Genomic DNA, 23,148 nt, shown 5'->3' on the forward strand with positions numbered 1-23,148 from the left:
AGGGCCCTCACCCTGGAGCCCAGTGGGCCAGTGGGACTGCCTCCACCAAAAGTGTCAGAAGAAACACTCCCTGACTTCACGTCATTAAAATGCGACCTCTTTTCTGGGTGATCTTAAGATGCTCTCATGCAATCTAATCACTGGGCTGGGAGGAAACCATACAGTCCTGTGGTGAGTGCTACAACAGAGACCCCTGATGAGAACCAAGGCCAACCTCCAGAACTGTGAGTGATCCAACCTTCAGACATCCCACTCTCAGCCTTCCAGCTACCTGAAAATTTGAGCCATCCCAGCCAAAAGATGAGATGGGCTGTCCCGCCATGCTTATGATGCATCGATGGAGTACTTGGAGGCGTTGCTTTAAGAACCAGGATTTTGCCAAACACATGTAATCCCTGCGGTTCAGGAGGCTGAGGCAGGAGGACCATCAATTCAAAGCCCACTCTGCAACCATAGGGCCTAACCAACTCAGTGAGATCCTGTCTCTAATAAAATACAAGATTGGGCTGGGAATATTGCTCAATGGTTGAGCAATATTTAAAATGCATCAAAAATTCCATCAATCCCCAATATCAACAAAACAAAACAAAACAAACAAACATGATTAGGAACATATGTTACTAAAGGATAGCAGCAGCATAGTAACGCCACCTTGTGTCCTTAAGGGAAACAGAAGCCCAATATCTCTGTCTAGAACATGTCAGAACCAGGGAGGAAGGAGGTCCAGGTCACCTAGTCTCAAGTCCAGCGTGCTTCCTCTATTTCACCTTGGACTGCATGTAAGGGTTCCTTTCTGTGATTAATGAGTCACAAAACTGATTTGTCCAATAATAATATTAACATTTATTCATCTTTGTTGACTCACTAAAGTCTAACAAAGCTATAAAACATAGAGAATACACAGTATTTTGAAACTCTACATTAAAAATTCAAATACAATTACCATTAGCCTAATGAGAGATGATAACATGTTAATGGTAAAAGTCATCTTAAAAGAATGGTAAGGATTAACAAGTTATGAGTTACTTTTCAAAATTAAAAGTGTGTGTGTGTGTGTGTGCGTGTGTAAGAGTGTGTGTGTGTGTGTGTGTGTGTGTGTGTGTAGCTCATCTTTTCAAATCGTACACTTTTTTTTTCCAATCCCTGGGGGGATTGAACCCAGGGCCTCACACATGCTGGGCATAGATCTTACAACTTGTGTCTACACATAGGTCAAATGCATCATCAAATGACCAGCTTATCAGACTGAAGGAATTCTGTTCAGGGATACAAAGATGAGCACTTACTCTCTCTCCTTCCACAGGATTTCTTGGAAGTCATCCAAAGGCAGCTGCCAGGCTGAGACTTCAGTCACTGCATTCTCAGGGGACAGGTTCCCTGCTGGCAGCCTCAGCCCAGGCTTCAGGGCACAGCTTCCAAAACCACCCTTCCTGAACAAATCAGTGCTATCTGGATTTGGTTTCATCTCCTCATTTAATCTTAATGAATCCAGAACCACACCTTCTTCCTGAGAAAAGGAAAACATAATCCAATTATTGTGTTGAATATTTTAGACTCAGAAGAAAACTCATAAGCGAAACATTCTCAAAGGAAAATAAATGTTGTGATAAACATCAAATCTATATTTGCATTTCATTATCATTCCCCAAGGGTCATATTGTGTGACCCAACAAAATCACATTCTCCTTCAAACTTATTTCTGTCTGTATTCTAACATTATTATAAAACAATTTCTCCAGGGGTCCACTTTAACTTGCAGTTTGTCTTCTTTTCCTAATCACAACTAAAAATAAACCTGGGTAAATTTGAATAGATGTAGAGTTTTTAATAAACCAATTAATTCTTTTTTAAAACTTATTTTGTCACAAGGCCCTTTAGAGTTTCAAAGTAAAAAAAAATTATTTTTTAAAACATTTTTTTGAAGGATGGGAGAAAGAATGAATTTTCAGGAAGGTCCTGAATGTTTTAATATGCATGCTTGTTTAATTTTACTTCACTAGTCAGATCTCACATAGAAATTAAGACATTTTAATAAACATGGGCATCAATTACCAGGACAGCACACTGAACCAAAAATCCTGTGTAATAATTCCAAAACTCCGTTGAACTCATGTTGCGGATATTTGTTTATAATTTAAATTTGACCTGACTTATGAGAATTAAATAGAAGAAGGCTAAGTGCAATTAAAATTTCAATGATACTTGATTTGTAGTATTTTCTTTTTAAAATACTATGTGAACACCAAGTTACCTAGTATTATCCATTTGTCTTCATAATTAATATTGCAATTATTTACAATAGTTTAAAAACAGTAAAATGAGTCCTGTATTTCATTTTTTAAGGTCTAAGAAAAAAAATCATTGGTTAAGTAAAGTGTTCACCTAAGTTCTATGTTCACAGGTTTTCTTCTTGTGTGTTCAGAGCTAGCAGTGAAACTTGTCAAAGTAAAGAAACCAAGTGAAATTTCTTCAATAGAAAACATTTATTTTCTTGCAATCACAAGGCATTTTATGTATTTTTTCCAAAATAAAACTTTGAATAAATACATCTATGTATTATTTGTTCTTGACACTAATGACACAAAGATATTCCAAATGAAAGTGTAAGAATTTAAGAATTTCCCAGCATAATATGTGTACAGAAAATCTTCCATTTTCTCAAATACAGTCTAGTGACTTCTATTAATAAAGAAATATTTTGTGGATTTATGGCACATTATATTGACTACATTCCTGTAGCCAATCTCTATTTCCAAATTTATATACTAACAAAATTGAATTTGGAGAACAATTCCCATTCCTAGGAAGATATACATAAAGGTTCTAGCAGCCTGCATTGTCAAGGTAAGCAAAAGCAATTAGAAGACCAAACCAGTAGAAATAATCATGTTACTTCAGTCTGTTGAAATCCTTCATTTGCAATGGAATATAGACTATATCTAACATAAATTGCAAACAGTATAAAAAACTTAAGATTTTAGATAAATTCTAAAGCTGCAAGACGTTGACCAACAGGTTTTTAGAGATGGAATTTCATAGATGGGGTAACAATATGATTTTATGGACCAAGCTTTCATGGGTTTCTAAAATTTCCCTAAGTATGTCCCTAAGCACTTACCAGGTCATAAAAAGGGGGAGGAGATTATTGATAAATGAATGTATGAACTATTAAAACACATTTTTTAGAAACTTTATTTTATGCAGAATTCCCATAAATCTCAAGATGCAAACAACTCTAGAAATTCCAAGTATGAATCATGGGATGTATTCTTTATATTTGCCCAAAGTTATCTTTTTCCAAGTAGCAAGGCTAGTCTAAAGCCTTAAGCAACAACCTCCTCTAATAATGTATGATTATTGATACACTTAGGGTGAATGGAGAGAAATCTCTCCAAACATTTTCTGTTCACATTTTTTAAATGCTGCACCATTTTTTTGCTATGTTAGTAAATTCACAATATGATTAATCCTATTCCTGAAAATTCCATACCCAACCTGGTAGCTCAGAGCAGGGCTGTCTTTGGAGATATGGTCTTTCAAGCAGTGATCAAGTTAAAAGGGGGCATTGGAGGGGAATCAGTGATGCTGTCCCTGTAGGAAGAGGGAATCTGGACACAGAGAAGAGATGAGGTGAAGACACAGGGAGAAGACCCTACAAGCCAAGGAGAGAGGCCTCAGGAGAAGGGAATCCGGCAGACACCTTAGTCCTGGACTTCTCTCCCCTAGATCTGTGGAAGAGTGAATCAGGGTCACCTGGCCCACCCAGATTGTGGCCCTCCTGGCCCAGGCAGAGGCGCTGCTGGGTCTGTTCCTCTCCTTTGCCCCAGGGGTCTGAACAAGGTTCAAAGGGCAGAGATGTCTGGATTCCTGAACGGATTTTTTCTTACCTTGCTTTTTGTGTTCTCCTCCTCAACAAGTTGTCTGTTCTCCAAACCCATGGAGCCGCACATTGGTGAACTAGTTTGAAGCTGGTCTTTCCGGTGGTGGAACCCTTCAAAGCCAGGAAGCTCCAGGTCCTGGGTTACTGTGGCTTCTGCCACCTCCTTTTGAAGTGACAGACTTTGCTTCTTTTTCAGGGCGCTCAGCTCCTTCGTGGCCATCTCTAGTTTTATTCTGAGTTGTCTTCCTTCCTCCCTGGCACTGTTCCTCTCGGCTCGAACTTTACTCCATTTTTCTCTCCAGTTGGCAGTGCAGTCCGACCACCAGCGCATGGTCTTCTCCATCTGAGCCGCCCTGGCCTTGACTTCCTCGAGTTCCCGCCGGCGGAGTTCCTCACAAAGGTCCCATTTGTTGGTGTTGAAGGGATGAGCACTGAAGTCACAGGCTGCAGGAGAGGATGGCCCACAAGGTGGCAAGCAGGGACCGCAGGTGTCCCTAGGGCAGGGGCCAGGAGCTTCCTTGTCACAGCGTGGCTTGATGGACGACTGTTGCATCTGGAAGATTTGAGTTTCCTCAATTAATCGATGAATGGAATCGAGGTTCATCTTTGTCTTTCAAGGCCTAGGAAAGGACATAAGCACACATCTGAACTTCCATTGTCATGGTTAGATCAAGCCCTGTACTGAGAAAACCAATTGAAAAACAAAGCATCTTTTCAGTATTGCATACTTTCTCTCCCAGTATGACCAAAATTATAGAAGAATTCATGCATTTGTAATTGCAACATTGTCCATCACAAAATTAAAAAAACTGGAATATTTGTTGTCTACTAAACTACACAATCGTCTCCTTGGCTCCTGCTAACTAAACCCAATTTGTTGAAGTTGAACGAAGTCTCTATTCTACTCTGTGTGCAGAAATCCTTATGGCAACCCCAGAGGACAAACCATGATTAGTCTCCTTCTTCCCTAATGATCTCCACCTGGGGAAGACAGGCAGGTAACCTCTGCTCAGAAGAGAGCATCAATATGAAAAGCTCTCACTGCTCTGCTTTCTTCCTACCTCAACTAGGATATGGTTTGGAAAAGCAAGGTGAAGTCCCTCTCATAACATGTAACAACGTTGAGAACAAGACAGGTGAAGAGAGACATTTCATGACTGAGATGCTGCTTAAAGCCTAGAATGCATACCTCCAGTTTCTTTGTCAGATGAGAAGGATTACCTACATTGATTTAAGCTATGATCCTTGAGTTTCCTGTTGATTACAGTCAGAAGCATATCTACCTAATACAAAAATTAATTCCCTACCATGGTAAACGTTGTGATAAGCTCTAAGAATAAAATATCATAAATAAGATGTGGCCCTTGTTGTTGAAACTTCTGCAGTCTAATGGACGACACGAATATACATACAAATTTAAAACATATAATTTACACTATAAAACTGTGTTTATTTTTTTCAATTGCTTTTTGGTATATATTTGTCAATTTAGTGCTAGATTTTTGGGATATGTTCAAGGTGTATTACTAGTTGTGACTATCTCCCACAAATGAAGATGTATCCCTGAATTGATAACACTAAAAAATCATTTCAAAGCTTTGTAAAGGAATAAAAATAAATTTTCCATATATATACCAAATTACAAAGTAATTTGTAAAAGCATATCATTTTAAAAACATGTGTACCTATTACTTTGTCTAATATAGCTATATTGGAAATATAATAAGTAACATTTTTAAAAAATAATTGCTAATACTTGAATTTTTAAATTAATACAGTTTCATGGTTACCAGTTTTTGTTGTTTTTATTCTCAGATATAATTTTCTGGTGTAAATAATTATAGATGATATTTTATGTGCATGATTGTAATTCCTCTCACTCTTCTTTCATTTGCTTTTATATAGTTACAGATCATAATCCATCTTCTTATGACCCAGCTATTTAAGAACTGAATAACTTAATAACTGATTTATTATAGCCATTTACTTATAAAATAAGCCTATGTCCATTAAAAAGACTACATAATATTTTCTAAAGACTATACAATTAAGTAACTTTATAATACTCAAGTTAATTACTATAATATTAAAATTAATGTGTATTAACTTTATTTGTAAGGGAAGAAAAGCACATTTTAATAAGTACTTTATAGTTATGCCAAACGAATTCACTCCCTATTATAGTACTTATTAAAATAATATAGATTCATGGTTGTAATTACATGATGGCATCTGTTCATCATGTTTGAATTAGAGCTGACTGGAGTAATCCATCCCTACACATTTACTATAATTCAGAGGACATAATAATAAAACTGACCACACTTTTCTGATAATTATTAGATCAAGATCAATATAAAGAGAGAAAAGAACAAAAGAAATTCATAATTGGAAACACACACACACATATTTAATTACATTTTCTTTCTGTTGAAATTCCAAAATGAACACAGAGAATTTAATTCATCATATTAAATTTAAGTTTATCCTTGCCATTTTTCAAAACAAATCAGTATCATAAAATTCTAATGTTCTTAAAATGTCTCATTAACTTTTATTTCACTAGTATTTTGAAGACTCCATAATTGGATTCTGGTACAGTCCGATCTTTCCCACCAATTAACTCTGTATTTTTTTCACATCTGACTAAATAAAAATGAGTTTGGTTTAATCCTTCAGTCCTTGAACTTAAAATAGTATTTCCTATTCCAAAAAGTTTTCTCAAGCAAAGATGACCTGCTTGAGGTGGAGATATTCAACATCTCTGTGGGTTCATTTAAGTAATTGTTTTCCCTATATATACACGTTCAGCCTCTGTGATTTATTTAAGATGACTGCATAAGTATTTGCCAGTAATCGTGGCACAAGGTCTTTGATGTAAGAGAAAACATTTTAATGCTATTGACTTTGGTTTCTTGTACTTATTTCTGCATTTAAAAAAAATTCTCAATTCTCAGGCTACCATGATTACTGCAAATATTTTAATATTGTACATAATCAAATAAATAAGATGCTATAGGAATATTAAATGCAATGTCCATCCAATATTACTAAAGATTATATTTCTGGCCAAAGAGGAAATTAATGTATAAGATGGTGGGATCTTGAGTATATTGGTTCTCATCCTGACTTTCCCGCATTTTGGAGAAAAGCTCTTGGATAGGTGACGCAAATGGCCTTTGACTCAATATCCTTGTTTGTCAATGGGACAGAGACAGCTTGTATTCAATAGGACTGCTTTCTTTTCACTGCTGAATAGAGCTTCACCTGCAGATTGGCCCACACAGCAGCTCTCTCCAAGGTAAGGCAATAGTTTCTCTTAGTACTGCATGTAGGAGTCAATAGTACTGCTACTGGACTATTGTCACATTTAATTTTTTTAGTATATTTTAACTGTTTTGAAAGATAAATAGTGTCTTTTAAAAAAACAGGAGAACATAAGGAAAAAAATTACTCACAATAGTGTTCTGAATTTCATGTAACAGAAGCCCCCACCACACACACACCTTGTCAAAAATCTACAGCTTCAAAGCATTATCCATTTTCACGGCAGCACAATGATATCCATTTTGGATATTTTTATGCTAAAGTATCTCTTATCAGACCACATCACCATTAGTCTGCTGATGCTGACATCATCCTTTGAGTTCCTTCAAAGGCCTCATCACAGCTTAAAAGAAATGCTATCAGCTCCTTCAGTTGTCATTCCCATCTCTATGTGTCTTGCTGCAACCTCCAGGAACTGCCTCCCTTGCAGGACCTCCCCTGCGTGTTGGGCTCTAGGCTATCTGGTTGTTATGCAGGGGCATACCTCCCTCCCTCCCTGGCACCCCTTTCCCAGCTTCTCTCCCTCCAGGTAGAAGCTTCTGCTTGACTGCTGATGGGACCCATAATCCTACTACCCCAGATGTTCCAGAGGCCCAAGTCTCACAGGAATGTCTACAGTAGGGGTCCTCTGTGATAGTGGCTTCTGCCATCCTGGGACATTGCTAGTAACCAAAAACAAGAAATAAATTTATCACGAACTTTAGTTAAGTCTTTAAAAGCAACACATAGTGTATTTTGATCCAAAATGTCTCTATTTACTTGGTTAAGTCTTTCCCAAGTGACATTTTATGTATTTTCTGAAGAATGAAGTGGAACAGAAAGGAAAGCTTTTTTGGCAGAAGTTACATCACCATGGCAGAACAAAATAGTATCCAAAGGGATTTTTTTTTTAATTTACAGTTATTGCTTCCCCTTAACCTACAGAAAATGCATTCTAATGAAACCTTTCCCATATTTGTTTTTCTTAAGAAGGAGAGGACCTCTCATGCATGCACAACAATAGCAAAAGCCATTGCAGTGAGAGAACAGAGTAATACAGATTCAAAGCACAAGCCTAAAAGCAATGATTGCAACTGTGGCCTTATACTCTGACTAAAGGAGAAAAGGAAGAATCGGTTTCTGATCTATGAGAAAACAGCACGTTATATTCTAAAGTGTGGCCTGCCAAACACACACATGTGACTAGTATAAAAGCATACAATTTAGTTTGGATTGAAAACACAAAAATAATGTATTCTGGGGATGCTGTGCAAGAGAACACTGAATGCAAAATGTGAAGACAGCAGGTTTGACAGCAGACAGGAACCGTGACAGTGAATGGCCCCAGACACGACTGCAAGGCGGCTCAGGCTCTGCTCCTGGTTAAATGTCATACTTAAAATTTATCTTTACACTGTGGCAAATTGCATGGAAAATTAGAGTCTATGCTTATTGTTGCACATGAGAGATTTTGGAATTGTATAAAGGCAGGAAAAAATTCCATAGTCAACTAAAGAATGTAAAATAAATTTGATAATTATTTAAAGCTTATATATTTTCCTTTCCAAAAGCATGGTATTATAAAATAACCATAAACACAGTAAAACACGCCTATTTTGGATTCCAAGAGTCATGATTAGATTATAAATTACTTGGATTATTCATAGAAATTACCTTTATCATTAGAATTAACATGGGATTCATACAATGAGCCTCACCTTTTATGACTTTTCTATTCATTTTTGTATTCTCTCTCTTCTTTCTCCTGGCTCCCTATTTGTGGGGCATCACTGCTTCAAATCAACACTGGCCAAGGTTTACAACAGAAATTATCTTAAAAAAATTGTGACAAGAATAATGCTTTTGATAATGTTCACTGATTAAAAATTAACTCCATTTCTTTTAAAGTAAGCTATTTCACCTGGGCACAATGGCGCATGCCTATAATCCCAGCGCTGGGGAGACTGAGGCAGAAGTATCACGAGTTCAAAGCCAGCCTCAGGAACCTAAGGAGGAGTTGAACAACTCAGAAAGACCCTGTCTCTAAAAAAAATACAAACTAGGACTAGGGGTGTGGCTCAGTGGTTGAGTGCCCCTGAGTTCAATTCCTGGTACCAAAAAAAAAAAAAAAAAAAAAAAAAAAGCGCTATTTCAGAATAATTTTTCCTTGTGATGATATTCCTATGTTTTCTATGCTTTAAGAAATGCCAAATTTGGGCTGGGATTGTGGCTCAGCAGTAGCGCACTCGTCTAGCACTGGCAGGACCCGGGTTTGATCCGCAGCACCACATAAAAATAAAGGCATTGTGCTGTGTCCATCTACACCTGAAAAATAAATATATATTTTTAAAAAAGAAATGCCAAATTACATGCAAATAATAACCTTATAAGTTGGAGACAGAAAGTAACCAGTCTGATCTATCTGGAATACAAATTAAGGAATAAAGAGAGATTCCAAAGTCCATAAACTATTTTAAAGGTGTCAGTGCATCATTTGTAATGAATCTTAGGAAAATAGAATTCCTGTTTTCTGGATCATCTTGAACACTTTATAGTACTTTTCCTGCAGAGTATAAATTTATGCCCAATTTAAAATTTCTTGGTGAATACATTATTTACCACTCTAATTTAGCACTTGGAGTGCCAAAATTTTTTAAAATCTGTATTAAAGTATTCCTGAAATTTCTCACCACTGTACAAATTTTGAGGCATAAATATTTGAGTTTAACGGCTTAAGTACATTTATATATATATAATATAAGTGTATATATATTATATTATGTATATTATATATAATATTGTAAATATTATATATTATCATATAAATAAAATATATATTATATATATATATGACATCTATACTACTTAGTACCTATTTGTATGAAAACCTGACACTGGTTGAATTTTCCAGCATTTTTTAACATTTATGTTCTCCTCAAAGTTTTGTAAACAAAATCACAAACTAGTTTAATAAACAATATAATCCAACTTAATAGTGCCAAAATAAAGAGTCAAAATATTCCTTAATACCTTAAGCCAAAAAATGAAGTTAATATTAGTTGTACTAGAAGTATAGAGCTCCACCAAACCTTTTTTCAATATATAAATACGAATACCTTTAGCATAACTTCCAGGTGGCTCACAGATAACATGCACACTTTATGGAAAATAAAGCTGTGCAGGTCTAGCAGTGGCAAAAGCTTCTACGACTTTTCAAAGTTGAACAGATGACTTCTTCTCTGGAACTTGCATCACACTGAAAGCCTGTCTTGTGTGACCTCCACAGATTAGAGAGGATGGTACAACTGCTTTCATAAATTTCAGTTAAAAAGAACTTAAAATAAGAGCACATAGTAGACAACTTGAAATTATGGTTATGAATGTATGATTGTGGATCTCAGGATGAAATAATTCCTAGCGTAATTCCACTACAAATGAGGTGGTGCTAAGATGGTGCTTATGCTTTCCAAGACTGGGCTTTTATTTTTAAAACTTTTTGTCTGTTTTAAATTTAAAAGCCATTTATTTTTTTTTAAATTATAGACTTTTAAAACATTGAATTCATCAGCACTTTCCAGTATTTGTGTGTATCTCTCAGTATACCAGTGAAAAAACCATGACTTTCCTATACATTTTTTTTCTTTTTAAATATTTTTTGTAGTTGTAGATGAATACAATAACTTTATTTTATTTATTTATCTTTATGTGGTGCTGAGGATCATACCCAGGGCCTCACACTGCTAGGCAAGTGCTCTACCACTGAGCTACAACCCCAGCCCCTTTCCTATGCATTTCTTAAGTGAAATTCCCAAGCCATTTACCCCATTCGCATTTCATCTTAAAGAATAGATTAAGACAGAGGTTCTTCACGGATCTGGCTATGCTTGATACTGAACGTGAGATGGCTCTCTGTGTCAGTATGATTCAATAACATTTTCTCACACCCATTTGATGGAGTGTGCACACTGCCAACTACTCTGTTAGATGTCCGGAAATTTTCTCAGGCTTAATCATGAGTTTTGGTGCATGCTTGCCAAATGACTGTCATATTTATCTTTGGAAAGCAGTTACAAATTTTTCAATAAGTAAAATTTATTCTTAATGTCTGTTTCATTTTCCCAACAGTACATTCTTTGTACTATTAATCCAAACTGGGTAAAGGAATTCCACATCAAAGAGCTAAAAGAAAAACATGGATTCAGAGCAGAAATTGTAGAATATATTTAGACTTTTATGTGCTACACCTATGCATATTTCCAAATACTTTGTTGTTTACTCTGTTTCTTACTAAAACAAATATATTTGTGCGTTTTTGCTAATTTTTCTTATGTATAATCTGAAATTTAATTTTAAATGTAAACAGTAATATTATACTGATACCAGAGAAGAAAATTTACCCTTTTAAAATAGAAATTATATCAAATTAAAAGTGTTTTTAGAAGTCCAGTTCCACAAAATCACTTCAAATGCTATATGGACCATCTAAGAAAGATGGGTCAATATATGTTAATTTTAGACAAGAGAAAGGTCAGATTTATGGAACCAACACTGGGCTTCAAGAGTAGGGTAGACAGAAAGGCAACATTTCTAAAGTACCCCTAAGAAGTCATATAAGATTGTCGTTCCTGCGTGGATGGTTGAGTAAAACAATATTTTAAAAATAATAAAAGTTAATTTGTAACTTATTTATTCTGTATATTAAACAGTACTATTATAGAACAATTTAAGTTTAGCTAAGAAGCAAATGACAACCCTTCAAATAATTAGCTTATCTTATGAAGTGAGATACTAGTCTCCTATTTCTGTTGCAGCAATAAATAAATTGCTAAACCATACATTTAGCAAATTAAAACAATGGATATTGCAGGGCATGGTGGCACATGCCTGTAATCCCAGCAGCTCAGGGAGGCTGAGGCAGGAGGATCATGCGTTCAAAGCCAGCCTCAGCAACAGCAAGGTTGCTAAGCAACTCAGTGAGAGCCTGTCTCTAAGTAAAATACAAAATAAGGCTGGGGATGTAGCTCAGTGTTAGAGTGTCCCTGAGTTCAATCCCGGGGACGGGGTGGAGGGGGTGGGAAGCAGCAGATATTTATTATCATACAGTTCTGAAGTTCAGAAGCCAAAATAAATCTCACTGAGATAAAGTGAAGAGGTTCAGGGCTGGCATTCCTCAGGGCCCTAAGCAGGCAGGCAGTCCCTCTGCCCTTGCAACTTCTCAAGGTCGTCCACCTCCTTTGGCACACAGCTTCCTCCTCATCTTCTCAGAGATGTTATTAACTTTTGAAATCAGTTTTGTATGTTTTTCTCAATTATTTTAAAAGTTTGTTTTGCATAATGCAAAAAATATTATTTTATATTAGGCAAGGTTAGGTGTGTTGACCAATATCTGAAACATAATAACTGGCAGCAACATAGATTACTTCACATCTTTGAAAGTAAAGAGCTCTTGCCACTGTACCAAGTTGTTTCTTCACTAAATATTCAAACTGAGTATCAGTAGCCTGACCCAATACCACACACAGTGTGAAGTCTCATGAATGCTTAACTTTGGGTAAAGACCAAGAGCAAGAGTTTAGCTTCAACCCATCGTATCATCCAGTAAGGCTACAGAGTTTAGCAGCCTGGGCCACTTTTTTTTTTTTAATATTTCTTGTGTAAAGACCAGATGGATTGGATAAAGAAGAAAGTAGTGACACACACACTCCATGTACTAATCTGACATTCTTGGCTTCAGAATAAGGTACTCTTGGAGCTCAGTTTTCCTCCATGAGCATAACATTAAATCACTTTTCAAAACAGAAAACAGAAGAATTAAAGTTACCATACCATGAAAGTGCCTTCCCAGACCCCATCAAACAATATATAACATGTGCACCCATGTATTTAAATACATTTGTATATATAAATGTGTATGTGTATACACATACATATATATGTATAACTGGACTGTATATGATTTTAATATTTTAAGTAGATTAAACTGCATGTTTGTGCATATTTATGAATGTCTGCAGTACTTGGAGAAAATAATACTTCTATGTCAAATTACGTTTATGTTTAGTCTGTGTGCACTACAATTATACAGGAGCAAAGACTGAGTCAGTTATTTTTCCAATATATTTTGGTTATGCATTCCTATATTTTATTTTCTCACAGGGTCATACCATAGTTATTAAGACTCTTATTTAAAAAAATGTGTAGTAACTGCATAGGTAATCAAGTTGTCAATGAATTTTCATTTCATTATAGATAATAAATTAAATGATAATCATTAAGATAACTTACAGTTATTTTTTACCTTCAAATCATTCACGCTTAGTAAGCATGGATTATGCTGTAATAGAAACAAACAAAGCCCGTGTATTTTTCCTTTGCAGTATTGGGAATGAGCACCAAGCCTCCCACACAGGAAGAAAGCAGGAGACCACAGAGCTACTCCCCCATCCACAATAAGTTTTTGTTTTGCTTTTGCCTTGCTGGGGATTGAACCCAAGGCACTCTACGTCAAAGCTACCTCCCCAGCCCTTTTTATTTTTCATTTTGAGACAGGGTCTCACTAAAGTGTCGAATTCAGTCTAAATTTCATAATCCTATTTCCCAGCTTCCTGTCCAGTGGGATTACAGCATGTGTCACCACAGCCACTTTAGACCCTGTTTTTAAAGAGCAGACAAATATAACTTCTTTGAAAAATCTGGTCAAGTAGATGCAAATATGCTGTTGAAATAGTTCATTAAATATTAACTCACTAAATAATAAATAGTAAGGAAAAAATTAATAGATTACTGATAATACTAACATTTTTCTATAAAAATATTCATACAATTTAATAGGAAAATGTACTGACTTCTAACATTAATTAGAATAATCCTTGTTATCTTTTAATGCCATTGAATAACCTTCAAACTAACAATTACTTTATGACATTCAGATTCAGAATGAGAAGCCTTCTTAGTATAGTTCAGAATGTATATAATACTGTGAAGGTTGAATTCCAAACTGAAGCTTTTCGTTTGTGTCTTAGTACCATTTTGCCAAAAGACCCCTGACAGAAGTGGCTCAGTTGAGTTCTGGACATCAAACATAGGAATGGGTGAAAAGCCCTTTAAATTATAAGCATATGGATGGAATTCCCTTCAAATTACTAGTCAGATTAAATCTTAAGGGTAAAAAACACAAAACTTTGAGGTTTCTGTAACACCACACATCTGAAAAGTTACTCAGGGAATGGATCACCCAAAGACAGTTGAGAATTCACTCTTTGAGTACAATAAGCTTCCCTCCCATTATTGAAATATTTGTACATGCAATTAAAATGTCATCTCTACTATGTTCTTTTGCCATAACAGTCATGAAACTAAATATTAGATAGTCGGGATACAGTTAGTTTGTGGGGTTTTTTTTTAATATTCTGGAGGGAAAAAAAACAGAAATCAGAAAACTCCAAGTAAGAGATCTGTGTGTATAATTTAAAAATGCAGCTCTTTAATGATTTAACCTATGCCTTCTCACTTAAACCATAGCAATCTTGTCCAAGTATTTATGTTTTTGGCTGGTAGGTACTGCATAGTAAGTGGGTAACTGGAAGGAGATAAATTAGGGCATTTTATGCTTGAGTTCACTGCCCTCTCAATAATACTATTTTGTTATTGTCCTTAAAATTATATTTTAAAAAATTGGCTTATAATTTGTATCACATAATAATCTAAATAAGATGTTAAGGTCAGAAGGAAACATCAGAGAGTATTTTAGCTATTTAATTTTTAAAGCAGTTATGATTATAGTTTTAGAAAAGGAAAGTTTCATTGTTCTATGTAGACTTTGTGACTGCAAGACTTCCTTCTATTACTGATATCTAACACATGTGTCATATTTTTAAATACATAAAAATATAAATAAACATACAAATAACCACTTAAATGACAATCCATTAATATATAACCTTAAGATTTTAATAGAACTTAAAGTTGAACTATATTTGTAAGCAAAACAGTGAACAAATGTTGGGTTTCAGGTGTACTATGAGAATTAGTAAGAAGGATCATAGGTGATAGTGAGACTGGGCATTCTGGATACTACAAAGCAATGATGTTTCAGAGGTCTGCGTGATGGTCAGTCATGGCAGTGTGGTGGAATGAGTAACACGGAAATGAAAAACAATAGGTCAAATGTGAGTCCCCTGTAACTCTGAAATCCCTCTCAGACTAGAATATTCCACTGGGAGGCCACTCTGCGGTCAGCACTGTGCAGGGTGCTGGGTGTGAGGCACTGTGTCCTGGTGCAGCGCCACACCTACAGGAAGCTCCCGCATGTTCTAGGGTGTGTGGACTCCCAGTGCCACACTGAACTTCTCATGGATCACAGTTTCAATGTTATGTTTAGGAGCTACGTTGTTCTCTATGTGTTTTTTTAAGCAAATCTTTGCCCAGTATGTTTTTCATTATTTTATGGGTGGTGATTGATAATGCTAATTGATAGTTGAAGGAAGTTAGTTACTTGTTGAGCTTTTTATTAGTAGTACATATCTTGCTCAAGTTTTTATTTATTTTATCTTATTTTATTCACTTGCCAACACCTGACTTTTTAATTTTTTAAATTTATATATGACAGTAGAATGCATTACAATCCATATTATACATATAGAACACAAATTTTTTCCCGTATCTCTGGTTGTATACAAAGTATGTTCACACCAATTCGTGTCTTCATACATGTACTTTGGATAATGATGTCCATCACATTCCACCATCATTTCCAACCCCACACCCTCTCCCTTCCTGAACTCTCACCCATCTGCCCTATCTAGAGTTTGTCCATTCCTCCCATGTTCCCCCTCTCTACCCCACTATGAATCAGCCTCCTTATATCAGAGAAAACATTCAGCATTTGGTTTTTGGGGGATTCTCTGACTTCATTTAGCAGCATCTTCTCTAACTCCATCCATTTACCTGCAAATGCCATGATTTAATTCTCTTTTATTACTGAGTAAAATTCCATTGTGTATATATATCACATTTTCTTTATCCATTCATCTATTGAAGGGCATCTAGGTTGGTTCCACAGTTTAGCTATTGTGAATTGTGCTGCTGTAAACATTGATGTGGCTGTGTCCCTGTAGTATGCTGTTTTTAAGTCCTTTGGGTATAGATCGAGGAGAGGGACAGCTGGGTCAAATGGCAACCCCTGACTTTTAATGAGTATGTTAAGGATATCAATATGGCATTATTGATACTTTGGAACTGGAGTCTGCCTTTTTATTGTTTGTTTTCTGTTTCTTATTCTATTTCTTCTCCCCTCCTCCTCCTCCTCTTCTTCTTCTTCTTCATTGTTATCATTGTCTTCTTTTCTGCCCTGTTTGTTATTCAGACATTGTGTTGTTTTTTTAATCCACTTGCCTGATGTTTTAAATGTATCACTTTATCCAGGTTTCATAGTGGTTGTCTAGAAATTAAAATATGTAAATACGACATACAGCACAGTGTAGAAAAACTACTCTGTTTAGGCCCTTTCACTTCTTTAAATATCACTTTCTTGGGTGTACAGTGGTCTTGATTCTTATTTAAATGACAAGATCTGTGAACCAATGAGGAGAAAGATAGTTTCTCATATACATGATCTTCCCACCGCATAGTCCTTCTTCCCTGTTTTCTGACGCTCCAGGAAATCTTCTCTCCTTTTGTCTTTCCTCCACCTGAACAATTCCCTCTGGCCAGTCTTTAGGGTGAGGTCTGCTAACGGTAGCCTCCTCCGCTTCTTTCATCAGATGTCTTTGCTTCCTGTTCCTGAAGCACCGTTTTGTGCTTCGTACTGGATGGTTCCTTTCACTCAGCCCTTGAAGTGTGTCCAGGGCTCCAGGTGAGGAATTCACTGTCGACTGCTGGAGTCTACATCCCACTTGGCAATGCCAAGAATCAAAGAAAGCCAAAAAATATTTACAAAAGAGCAGAATTAAGGAGCTGCGGTTGTGTGGCTCAGGGGTAGACAGCTTGCCTCACATGCACGAGGCACAGGGTTCTAGCCTTAGCACTACATAAATAAATAAAATAAAGGTATTGTGTCCATCTACAACTTTAAAAAAAAGATCTGAATTAGAAGAAAATAAAGCTATAAGGAAATAAGATAATGCTATAGTAGTTAAGACAATATGATATTGGCAAATAAAAGAGATGAATACACTAATGGAAGAGAATACAAAATCTAAATACAGACACATTTCTTTTAAACCTGATTCATGACCATTCAATAGGAGAAATAGTTTTTCCTTTAACAAAAAATTGCCAGTTCAACAATACATTTACATAGGACTGACCATTGCATTACAATATGTAAGAGTAATCTTCCAAATAGAGTGCTCAGCCAGGAACAGTGGAGACACTCCTGTGTTCCGAAGACTGGAGGCTGAGGCAGGGAGATTTCAAGTTTGAGGTTAGTCTCAGCAACTTAGCAAGCCCCATCTCACAGTAACAATAAAGACATAAAAAATTTGTCATAGGAAATATCATTCTGTATTAGAGCTCCCCTGAGTTCAATCCCCAGTGCCAAAAAGAAAACAAAAATAAAATGCTCACCCAAATGCATAAGACAGAGCAATAAAGCTTCTGTAAGTTAACTAAGAAAAATCACTCATGACATTACAGTAAGCAGGATTTCTAAACAGGATACCAAATATTAACCACAAAGTAAAATATTTGTACATTTGCTAAATTGTGTTTAACCTAAGATTTTCTGTTTAAAAGAAGAGATTATCAACAGGATGAAAATACAAACAGTCTCACTGGAGAAGGTATTAGCCATTCACGGAATGACTTGGAACTGATGAAGTCACATATTGACCAGAAAACAAGATTTTTGAACAACATGCTACAGGCGTGAAAATGCATTTTGTGAAAGACAATATTCCTGTAGTCGATGAGCACATGGAATATCCTTATGCCATCTGTTACTAAGGAAATGCAAATTAAAACCACAATGGAAAACCGTAACCACAAGAGCTATCCCCACTGCATTTTTCTTAATAGCTCAAAATTAAAAGTATCCATTGTCTGTGAACTAAAAACGAACACATAAATTTTGCCATAGTCATGTGATGGGCAATTACATAACACAAATCAATGCACTGTTGCCCTGGGGATGAATTTCACAAACACACAAAATAATGCATTCTGCATATTCACGTTTATAATGAGCCCCAAAAGAGGCACAAGAGTGCATGACAGAGGTTAGAGTTTTCCACTGCACAGGGGTGATGAGGAGGAGGTGGCATGGGGGACACTTCTAACAGGGCTCTGCCACTTGAGCTGGAGGGTGACTTCATGACTGCTCTCAAGAATCCATGAGCTCTATGTGCTTTGACTAAATAACTTTAGTGAGTCCACCAACATTGAATCTCAGCATTGAGATCACCAGAAAGCAGCCACGTGCCAGAGATGTCTTTACACATCCATCCAGATCTCAGCAGTCAGGGTGCTTCCAGGAGGGGCAGGAGACATGATGAAGAGCACCGTCACGCTTGGCCAGGTGAGCTCCTGTGAGAGTGCAGACTGACCACAGAGCAGCCCTGAGTCTTTGCTTGGTGGCTGAGGGGAGAGTATGAGGAGCAAGGACTTTGCAGACACACTGGGGGAGAAGAGCCTGGCCACAGGGCTGGGTCCACATAGTTCCCTCTCTTCTGCAAATTACATCAGCTCTGCCTGAAAGGAGATGTACTCCTCCAAAGAGCTGGACAACCTCGGTGGGTCTAATAAGGTCTCCTCCAACAGTGTGGTTTATTACGGAAATTCTCAATGGTTCTAAAATGCAAAATTTCTCCAATAAATTCACTTAATTGCAGTAAAAGTACGATGATATATATATATATATATATATATATGGTACTATATATGTACAAATAACATGATATATGTCACATGTACAAATTTCATCTTTGTTTTTATTGGAATTAAGTGACAATATACTGAAAAATTAAAAATTTAGCTCTTTTCTAATTGTCTCTTTAATACAAAGAAGCATGTTTGATTATACAAACACCCACATTAAGTTCTCCATGTATGTTTTTTGTCTTGTGAAATTAATACTCATTAAAAATACTATGTTCATATTATCAGAATTTGATTCTTAAATATACATCCTTTACTAGAAATAAGGCGTGAATATCAGCAAACAAATGATTTGTATGATCTTTGAGAAGTCTCATGACAAAGCAATCAACTGTCCTGTGATCCTATACAAACAGGCAACTGAGGTCATTTCTTAATACCCTGTCCACTCAAAGATACCATTCTTGCATTCACAAAAATGTTCAATTTAAATAGGCCAGCACAAGATTCTCTGGGCCTGCTTCAAAATAATGAGCAAGAACTAAACAAAGATAATTAGACTTGAAAAAATTAAAAAACCTTCCATCTTTATACATATTACCATTTCAAACAGTTAGGACACACAAAAACAGAATCCTAATAATTATGTTGCTATTCAAATGCTAAAATTAAAATGAGAAAAGCAAATATGTAACTTGATATTATGAAAAAGTTTTAATTCCAATTTTGAGTTCTTCTTGCTCACTATGCTTATGAAAGCCAAATCTATTTATAAATTTCTAACAATCCTTGGCAACATAAAAGATCTTACTTCAGATCCCCAAGTTTCCCATGGAATTCTGTTGCATAAATCTAGGGGGGAAAAACAAATTCAACTTTATTTTATGCTATAGGATAATCTGTACTATTTCAGATCAAAAGAATTCTCAAACCAGTATAATCATGTCAATCAAGCATCTTATAAAAGTAGTGATAAACTATAAAAACTCATGTAACATATATATATATATATATATATATATATATATATATGAAATATATATATATAGTTGTTGTTGTTGTTGTTGTTGTTGTTGTTTGGTCTAAACAGCAACAGTTAAGTAGTGGGATGGCTCCATATTATTTTGGCTCTATACAACTCACTACTTTCTCTCTCCCAGAATGTAAAACATCAGACCAGTCCCGAGCATCCTGTTATTCATCACAAGAGTTACTTTGAACATACATTTTATCTCTGGTTTTATTATAGATTAAGTCAGCCGAGCTGATGCTTCCCCTGTGTAATGCTGCTTTTACCCATTATTACTGTTTGACAGCTGTTGATCCCTCTTCAAGAGAACCTTTCTACAAGCTCCTTTGTTTCCGTAAATCATGAAAGGGAATGGAGAGTAAGCTAGACTGAAAACCAATGTGCCGCTTTTGTGCAGGTGTGACACATAGAAGTTAACTTGTCCTGTTTTACAATAAATAGGAGTGATTGTGGCTATGTCACCCCCCTATACACACACACACACACACACACACACACATACACACACAAACACATTCATACACACACACAAACACATTCTTACACACACACACACACACACATTCATACACACATGCTCACATACTCCAGGAACAACACACACATTCAATAGATGGTATCTGTCATTATTTTATACTTTTTTTTCTCTCTCTCTCTATATATATATTCCCCTTCTGTACATGGTGAATCTGTGGCTGAAATTAAAATTCAGAATATAAAGCCAACTGGCAAACATTTCTGATTACTAGTGTCAGTCACATCTTCAATAAAGAACAGTGTGTTTTATTTTCTCCTCTTCCTTCGGGCAGGAAAAAAAAATCTGCTAAACTGAAATTAGGGGAAATGAGATTAATAAAATCTAGAAAACAAAGTGTTTAAAGATAAAACAATGAACAGGATGTAGGAATGTAAACAATTCCACTTCCAAATAATCTAGTTAAGGGAACAGTGAAATGATGAATTGAAGTAAACAACTGAAGCTGATTTTCCCTTGGTTCCTGTCCAAATAAAAAGCTCACCTCACGGGGCCGTTGCTCTGCTGTCCTTTCCTGTTGTCAGTCCTGGTTTACACTACAGTACACCAGGTACACAGTCTAGACTGAGAGAAAGGGACTTGGTGTCTGCAGAAAGAGTTGGGGAAATGAAGGTAGGGCATAAGCTTTGAAAAAAAAAGTGTTCAGTGTGTGTGTAAATGTGTGTGTGTGTGTGTGTGTGTGAAAGAGAGAGAGAGAGAGAGAGAGAGAGAGAGAGAGAGATTCGTAGGGGCAGCATCTTGTTTATTTGAGTTCTCACAGAAACCAGAATAAAGAAGACATTCAATTAGTGAATCTAGGGGGAATCAAAACCTCAATTCAATTTAGAAAGAGGTTACTGAAAATCTATGAATTTTGGTTTGTGTGTGTCCATTGGGATCCTACAAGGGAGTCATATTCCATCATCAGGCATCTCCCCAAGCTTGTTGGAGACAAAAACACTTCAGTATGTGTGTGGTGTTTTTGTGCGTGGTTGATGTGGGTATAAGTTTCCACTGGGATTCCTCAGTCTTGTTGGAGACAAAAACACTTCTGGTATGTGTGTATTTGCATGTGTGGTTGATGTGGGTGTGAGTGTGTGAATCAAAGAAATGTAGGGAAAAGGTGAGAGAATAATAACAAGGAAATGGTAATTAATTCTAATATTTCAGAACTGGTGACTAAAAGCATTTAGCTTTCAATAACTAAAAACCTCGAGCTAATGTGTGATAAGGTAGTTTACTCATATAACCTATGTAAAATACTAATTTTTTATTAATTTTTCTATTAATTAATTAATATTGTTGAAAATAATTTTCCTGGAAAATAATCTAGCCCACCAAAAACATTAGCAGCGATAGTTATGAAGCAGAAGAATAAATGTAATTATCCTAAATGTTTCTGAGGTATTAGTTTTCCTCATTAAAATTAGTTTTTTAGTCTTTCAACTTATAATAAACACATTGTAGAGTTTTTTCTTTCACTTTGATTTTATTTTAAATGAAATATTCTGAGAAGAATGTTACAGCACTTATTTCTACTTCAAATACTTCTGAGATTATTTGCATTTTTTGAAATGCATGCTCTCAGCTAATTTCTAAACATTTCAGAAAACAGTTTCTATGAAATGATATTCTGTCATTTATTGCTGCCTTTAAATTTTTTTAGAGAATCAAAAGAAATATTTGAAGACAGAAAATAGCTATATCTTTCTTCAGTTTTCCTTTGAAAACAATGTAATTAAACAGAATAGATTTTAAGAAATGTCTGAATGGAGCTGAGCTAGCCTACTGTTTGAACCTAGAGTTCTATGATTCTAAGAAAGATGTGATAATCACCCAAATTTCTCAATATTGTTCCTTGATTAAGCCAGTTTATTTCAATTTAAGTGTGTGATTTGTTGAAAGAGATCATATAAATTGAATAACTATTCCCACGTAACAGAGCACAATGCCTGCTATTAAGAAAAAAGGCTTAGGAGAAAAAAATCATCATAATTTGCAAACTAGAAAATTCCTCCCTTTAAAAAAAAAAAAAAAGACTGAAGAAATATTTTTCACATTTTTCCTAGAAACTGGAGTAGAGAAAATATTCCATTTTTTTGCCCCGAGGCAGTATAGAAATATTCCCATTATTTCCTAGAAAGAATCAATGAATTTTGCTGCTGGAGGGTGCTTGGGAACAGATATTATTGTTCCTTGTCTATAAATTCACCCTGGTCATCTCGGTGCCCTGATGGTCATCGCGGTGCCCTGATGACCGCAGGCTGCCGGGCCTCGCTGCCCAACCCTCTCAGACCCAGGTGAAGCCACCGCTAAGGACGTGGCGCCTTTGGGTGGCCCACAGACGCTGCGGTGACAGTCAGGGGCTTCGAGGGCCGAGACGGCGGATGGACAACGGACAGTCCTGCCGCAGGTTAGACCCGTGAGCCGCACAGATGGGGCCCTGCGTGACAGCTCCGTGACGGTGGCAGTTTGACGTCACTTGGTCCTGACCAGGGAGAACCGGGGTCCTAACTGTCCTGGAAGGTAGCAAAACCGGGGACAACGACGGTGGAAGGGCTCGCTGTCAACCGGCGGCTGGTCTTGGTTCTACCAAAGAGAGAA

The 23,148-nt window shown here is 36.2% G+C and overlaps 1 protein-coding gene across 1 annotated transcript in view; it reads right to left on the minus strand.

Moving 5' to 3' along the window:
• The window catches only part of Ccdc102b (coiled-coil domain containing 102B), a 113,140-nt gene that overhangs the window by 77,603 nt on the left and 12,389 nt on the right, over positions 1-23,148 (minus strand). Inside the window, exons 2-3 of the mRNA XM_078029903.1 lie at positions 3,888-4,500; positions 1,287-1,507 (exon numbers count right to left, since the gene is read on the minus strand). Coding sequence (XP_077886029.1) covers positions 1,287-1,507; positions 3,888-4,484 — 818 coding nt within the window. The 5' untranslated portion in view covers positions 4,485-4,500. The remainder of the gene's footprint in view (positions 1-1,286; positions 1,508-3,887; positions 4,501-23,148) is intronic.

This window comes from Ictidomys tridecemlineatus, chromosome 13 (assembly GCF_052094955.1).
Source record: "Ictidomys tridecemlineatus isolate mIctTri1 chromosome 13, mIctTri1.hap1, whole genome shotgun sequence".
NCBI classification, from domain to species: Eukaryota; Metazoa; Chordata; class Mammalia; order Rodentia; family Sciuridae; genus Ictidomys; species Ictidomys tridecemlineatus.